The sequence below is a fragment of the Haemaphysalis longicornis genome, unplaced genomic scaffold (assembly GCF_048455015.1).
Source record: "Haemaphysalis longicornis isolate Haplotype H1 unplaced genomic scaffold, Haemaphysalis longicornis Haplotype H1 scaffold_9, whole genome shotgun sequence".
Taxonomy (NCBI): domain Eukaryota; kingdom Metazoa; phylum Arthropoda; class Arachnida; order Ixodida; family Ixodidae; genus Haemaphysalis; species Haemaphysalis longicornis.
The window spans coordinates 121225936-121233007 of NW_027526460.1; the positions used below are offsets into that span (position 1 = coordinate 121225936).

General features: G+C 47.9%; 1 protein-coding gene across 1 annotated transcript; it reads left to right on the plus strand.

Moving 5' to 3' along the window:
* Positions 1-212: 212 nt before the first annotated feature.
* LOC144153401 (globin-F1-like) lies at positions 213-6063 on the plus strand. Its single transcript, XM_077685049.1, has 4 exons — positions 213-397; positions 4135-4366; positions 5129-5351; positions 6059-6063. The coding sequence occupies exons 1-4, from the start codon at positions 213-215 to the stop codon at positions 6061-6063; spliced, it is 645 nt and encodes a 214-aa protein (XP_077541175.1).
* Positions 6064-7072: the final 1009 nt, after the last annotated feature.

Sequence of the window (7072 nt, forward strand, 5' to 3'; positions counted from 1 at the left end):
ATGGTAATTTTTACTTCCACTCGGTATATTTTATTGGCGAGAGTACCATTATCATCGTCATCTTCGCGTCACGACCACTCGAAGACGAAGAAGACGTGGCCGCCGGTGTAGCTGCAGGGAATCTCGCTTCTCTTGCCATGGGCAATACCAGCTCACGGCAAACGACCTCGCATGCAGTCCAGTGGCTGTTAGGCGTCGAACCAAGCGACGCGATGGGACTCACAGATGCCGACAAGAAAGCAATTCGTTCGGTGTGGATCCAGTTCTGCAAGTCCCACCCGGACTACGGCATGACCGTCTTTCACGCCTTCCTCCTAAAGCACCCCGAACACCTGAATTTGTTCAAGGACTTCCGAGGTAGAACACTGAGGTCTCTCACTGGGCACCCCAAGTTCAAGTAAGTGTGTTACATCCACACCAACAGCCAAGCTTCAGAACTTTTATCGCTTCATTGATGGCGAGGGTGAGGGCGGGGGGGGGGGCATACTTATTGTTGATGGTACAAAGGCTCGTGTCGGGTACCGAACTACGGGGACAGTAGCTTTGCAGGCGATTTTGCAGTTTGCAGGCAACAGTAAAAAATTCAGCAGAAATTCAGAGAATTGTCTACTCATATGTAGCATTATTGTGCTGCTTTTCTATAGTGTGACTTCTTAGCATATCATTTTTTTCGTTTTCCGAAATCATTTCCGAGCAATTATATCCACTTACGCTATTGTAATACCATATTATAATTATTTAACAAGGAAATTTCGGAAAATCTGCAATTTTGGGGAGATTCCCGGTGTTACACGGTTTGCCATCGCTATTTTGTTTCATCTGTTTCCTATTTTAGTGTTTCAAAATTCTGTTCGATTCATTATCTTCATCCAGGCTATTATAAAGATTAATTGTAGAAATTCTGCGCCATATGCGATTTTGTGGAAATGCAAAGCGTTACATGGTTCGCAATTACCACTATGTTTTCTATTTTGTTATCGTTTGGTTTTTACGGCAAGCTTTGTACCCTCAGTGATACGCACTGCAGGAAAGCCAACTTTTTCTGACGATGATGATAATGATTGATTGTGGGTGCAGTGAGAAAAACGCTTCCCCTGGGCAAAATCAAACCATAATTATCGCCTTCTGAAGCCGCCGTCTATCCGCTAGTCCATTTGAACATAGCCGAAGCGAACGCCAAGCAGCCGATTCGATTCGCGCTGTACACCCCAATCGCAAACACTAGAGGTACGGAATCCGCACCAGAGAGTTGCTGTGCTTATCCTAGAAAAGACGTGCGTAACTCCAGAGTGGCACATACTCGCAGTGTAGGATTGGTCAACCAAAAAATCTATCACGAGAAAGCTTCGCATTCAACATCTTCTTAGACGGAGGGGTGCAATATTTTCCAAAAATTGTGTTCAGCCATTTCTGAAATTATAAGAATCAAATGTAGAACCTCTGCGAAAACTGTATTATTTTGGAGATGCAGCTCTTTACGCGGTCCTGGCTTGGGGGTACTCAGCAAAGAGTGATGCGGGTTAACAGCTTGCCACAGAAAGAACACGCACATTTGTTTCGGTGCGAAAACTGTAGAAATGCAATGAATGCGTGATTTTCAGAACACGAGCTTCAAATGCCTTTCACTTGCATGAGCAATTTATAATATTGTCACGAAGCCAAAGACGACGCAGTTGTCTCCAAATAAAACAAGTTTATTGGAGCGAGCTCGTGCTCCCCTAACAACTCGAAGAATACACAGACGGCGAAGTAGCAGTCAACAAAGTGACGGGCGCAAGCGAGCGTTGGCGAGTCGAATACCGCGGCGTCTGCTCTTCAGTAATTCATCTTTTGGCGCGGGTGTTTCTCGAACCGTCGAATGAACATCCAGAACACTGTACATCAAAGAAGACTATTCTATGCTGTTGAAGGTAGTTTGAAACGCTTTCCCTATCAAAGCAAATAACACGGGCGGCATAAAAATAAAGATGGGAACCAGCGCTTCACTTGGCACACAGATAACACAGACCGGCGAAGCCGGGCGGGAAAAACAAAACATAAACAAGCCAAATGCAAAGTACGCGGGATTACCCTCCCCCCCTCTAAGAGTGCATCGACCCAATGCTAAAATAAAAGACAGTCTGAACACACAAACAAAAAAAGTTGTGATCATGCGCAGTAAGGTTTAAGGCGAACCACGTGAACGACTTCGGGGTGCGTGAGTGCTCGTCTTGTTCCGGAATTACCATCAGGGATCCCCGCGTAGGTAAGTTGGCCAACACGGCGTAGAATCCGCTAGGGTCCAAAACACCGACGCAGAAGCTTTTCACTGAGTCACTGAGTCCAAACCCACACATGATCCCCTGGGCAGTACTCGGCGTCTCGGCTTCGGAAGTTGTAGCTTCCGGCATCCACCACCTCCTGGTCCACTGTACGAACTCGAACAAGCTGGCGGGCCTGTTTCGCACGCTGGAGGTAACCTTAGACGTCGGCGTTGAGCTAGTCGTCTTCTACATGCGGAAGCATGGCGTCAAGCATCGTAGGCGGCCGTCAATCGTAGACAAGCTCGAACGGTGTCACCTGGCTAGTTTCTTGGATAGCCGTGTTGTACGCAAACGTGACATACGGAAAGGCTTCCTCCGAAGTCCTTTCGTAGTTGAACGTCGACGTGCATAGACAGCATATCCGCGATCGTCTTGTTGAGACGTTCCGTCAGTCCGTTCATTTTAGAGTGGTACGCTGTCCTTCTTCGGTGATCTTTGTTACTGTAGTGTAAGATTCCTTGGATAAGCTCCGCAGTAAAGGCCGTTCCGCGGTCCGTCATTACAACTTCAGGGGCTCCATGTCGCAGCACAACTTGGCTTATGAAGAACTTCGAGACTTCTTGTGCAGTCCCCCACGGAAGAGCGGCGGTCTCTGCGCAGCGCGTCATGTAGTCTGTCGCTACGACAATCCACTTGTTCTCTGATCGTGACGTAGGAAACGGGGCCAGGAGGTCCATTCCAATCTGTTGGAAGGGCCTCCATGGGACAGCGATCGGCTGCAGAAGCACGGCGGGTCTCGTCAGCCGCGTTTTTCGTCGCTGGCAGTCACGGAAGCTCCGGACGTAGTGGGGGATGTCGTATGTAAGGCGAGGCCAGTAGTACTTCGCCTTGATTTTTCCCGTTATGCGAGCTGTGCCGAGATGTCCTGAAGACGTGTTGTCGTGGCACGCTTTCAAAATTTTCTCACCCAGGTCTGCGGGGATGACAAGCAGATAATTTGATCTCACCGTGGGGCTGAAATTCTTCTTCACGAGGACGGAGCTTTTTGAGGCTGTATGCCGGTAAGTTGAGTTTGAAGGTCCTAGGCATGGCGACGTTGCGTCCGTCGAGGTAGTCGATCATGACACGTAAATCGGGCTCCTGCTAGGTCGCTATCCGTCACGACTACGAAGAAGGCGCTGTCTTCACCAGAGTCTTGTGGTGGTGGGTCGACGGGGACGTGGGACAGGCAGTCGGCGTCGGAGTGTTCCTTCCGGATTTATAGATGACTGTAACGTAGAACTCTTGCAGGCGCAAGCTCGACCGCCTAAGTCGCCCAGAGGGGTCCTTCTTCTCCTCTCCTTCTCATCTCTCTTCTGTACTCGGTTGCGATCAGTTGATAGCGCTTGTGGTGTGCATTTCTATCCGTCCTTCGTCAGAATGTGCTCTTTTCCTTCCTACGCATAATGTACCATGCGAAACGAAAACCGCGCTCACTGGCCCAAACTTAGCCAGCCGAAGAAGCAGCCTGTTGTAGCGCGTAACGTTCTCCTTAACGCAGATTGGACTTTTCTTCTTGCGCAGCCCAGCTGCGTTTTGAAATCCAATGGTCCCTGGTTTCCGTGCGCGTGAAGTTTGACCAGTATATCAACATAATATTCCAGAATATTGCACAAACATTATTTCAAACGCTGCGAGCAGGCACGTGGGGAAAAGAACAACCAAGTACCCATGGCACCATCATGTTGGGTCCTCTAAAACCGTATGGAATAGGTTTAACAAATCAGGTCTTACAAGGTGGACATAATGTTGCACGCGATTTTAATGTACTGCGTTCTTTTAGCCGTCAGTCGAAAAGAATTGCCGAGTAATCAACCTCCACAAGAGTAAAACAAAATGTACTAATCCGCAGGGCCCACTGTATCAGGGTCGGCAACGAGCTGACCCACTTGATCAACGCGCTCGACAACCCCAGGGAGCTGCTACAGGTGGCCCTGAATATCGCTCTTATCCACCAACGCCAGAGGGACGTCAAGGTGGCCTACTTCACCTCCTTCAGCCACACGCTCATCGATGTGCTGGTCACCGAACACAAAAATCTGATGACGTCTGAGACAAAGGCAGCCTGGCACAGGTTACTGGAGGTGGGCTCACTGTGATTCAACTCCTTAAAGTGAGGCCTCAACGATGCGGAATCTCAACATGATGACTTATGTACTGCTTTGGTGACCCACACCAACGGCTTTATTTTAAGCAAAGCTTGTATGGGCTTTCGTGTATTTTTTATGCGTGTGAACAAAAAGCTCGTGCGTTTGAAGTGCACAGCGTTCCTAGCGCGAGGCGTTGCAAAAGAACCGGTCGGCTCGCGCCATTAAAACCATTGATTTTCTCCTCGTGTCTGTACGTCTCCTCGGTTGGATATGGAACTTCCGTAGGTCCCTTAATCATAGGCAGCATTCGGATGGTCAAAAGAAAACCTAAACTTCAAGTTGATACATCTCATTGCTTCGATATGCATGCTGGGTAGGTAAGATATTGAGATGCGTAATTCTTAGGCTCCGAATGGTATGAAAGAACTGATTCGGTTTTTTGAAAAGTTTGCGCTGAGCGAGCCACTCATTTCATGTATACGTTTGCACTGCCCTCCCTTTATAGAGGTTCCAAACAATTGCATGTCTGCATTCCCCGGCTTTTGGGGCTTGCGGGGCCGCCACCAAGAAAAGCATTAATTCTTTATTTTCAATTTCAAGTGATCTAGAATTGGATCACAAATATCCAAGTGATGACTGTCATTGCATTAGAGGCCACGCATATTCCGGGCTTAGGCTCCGCTGGTCATCCACATTCAGAGCTCGGAAATTGTCCAAGAATTTTTTTCCAAGTGGTATTTCTTTTATATTTCGCAGGCTTTTGTGCGACTGATCAGCGCCGTGTACAGCGAGGCCTCGCGGGACGCTGTAAGGTCGTCCGAGGGCTACAAGCCTGACCTGCCGCCCTCGAACGACCGTGACCCTGGCCCGGCAGCAGAGCCTTCGTCGCCGCGACAGGGGTCTAAGGACTCACTGGGAAAACTCAAAATCGACGCTACTGATACCACAAGTGGAAGTAATGCTTCCATAGCACCATCAGGTAAGTTCACGGTGTCTATGCTGACGTCCAGTTCATTTCATCGAAATTCGTAAAAATTCGCAACATGTTATGGCCTGAAACTGCGCGGTTTTGAAATTAAAAAAAAAACAAAAACCGAAGTCCCGGAAACCACCAGAGGGATGAAGATTTGAATTTAAAAATGAAAAGACTCTCTTGGGGGCTACGGGTATGTTTAAATTAGCAAAAGTATACGGTGGCAGCCGTAGATTCAGATTGAATAAAAGGTGCATTACCTTGCGGTCAATAATATATCCATTTATAAGGTCCATTTATGTATTTCAATGTTTCACATCGTTCTTATGGAATGCGAGCGAGGTTAATGCATGTTCTTCTCCATGTGGTGATGCAAGTATTGCTAGTTTATACAATGATACCCCAGAGACGAGAGCCCTTTTCAGAGCACAGAGACAGAGAGGGAGAAAAAGTGAGTAGTCCTAAAAATTGCTTGTTTATCTTAAAAAAAGTGCAATAGACAAGTAAAAAGACAAATTCCATCAATGCGGTAGTGATCAATCACTACAGTGGCTGATCCGCAAGATTGTGCAAGCTCTTTAAGCACAGCACTTTAAGTACAGCACTTACAAAGTGCTGTACTTATCAGGAAGGTCAGGAGAGTTTATGTCTCTCCACGTGCTCATTTAAAGTTTGGCCAGAGGGTTGACAATTTTCTCGGTTTCGATCTCCAGGTTAGCGGCCGGCTTAAAAACACGTAAGCGGGACGTTCTGAATGCCAAGTACGCCCACATTCGCATATGTCAGCGATATGCCCTCACGCATGCTACAAATTCTACAGAGTGGTGGAATTTGCCTGTGTAAGCTTGAATCGCAAGTATCTCGTATATGCGACTTTAAGCAGCACCGTCGTAGAACGCCTGTCTCGTGTTAGCTTGCCGTATGCTCCGGCACACATTTGACACATGAGCATGATCCAGGGCATAAGCATGATCCATGACGCATGACCTAGGGATTCGACAATTTCAGGGTGCTTTCACTTTGTCAATCCAGTGCAAGAATTGCGACTAAACCGAAGGAGGCGGGATAAGCTATGCAGTCATGAGGTATCCGGATAAGTAGAGCTTAAGCAGGACAGCAGAGGCTGCAACTTATTTCGGGCGTCCATTGTCCTGTGTGAGCATTCAGCGAATGACTGGATCTGTGCAAACAAACATGCGTACGCCGGACGCGCGTGAGGACAAGGAACACTTCTATGCATTTATAGCTTATGTATGTTTTTTGGACACAGAACATACGAACGTCAAGACCCTCTTGATCTTGTTATGCTTCCATACCTACCCCTATACTTCGCTTCGCTTTTCTGGGTCAATTGATTCTTAGTTTTTTCTTTACCTTTTCTGCAGAACATGACACCAAGAAGCCCATCCGCACCAGTGACACAGACACATGTAAGGACTCGGGTAGCGGAGGGAGCGTGGCAGGCGCAAAACGTCTTTCACACAAGCCAGCCAGCATCACGAGCTTGATAAAGTTGCCTGGAGAAGGTATGTCAGGCACAGCGAAGGGTGTTGCCTCTCAATCAATCAACGCAAAGGGCACCACCCTTGAGAGTCTACAGCCAGAAAAGGCGGCTCCTGATGTAGCCGACACTTTACGACGTGCATCAAAGATGGGTGTCGTTAGAAAATCTTCGAGCCAACCAAAGGAAGGAGAGCACGAGCTGGTACGCAAGGCGCGGAAAAATT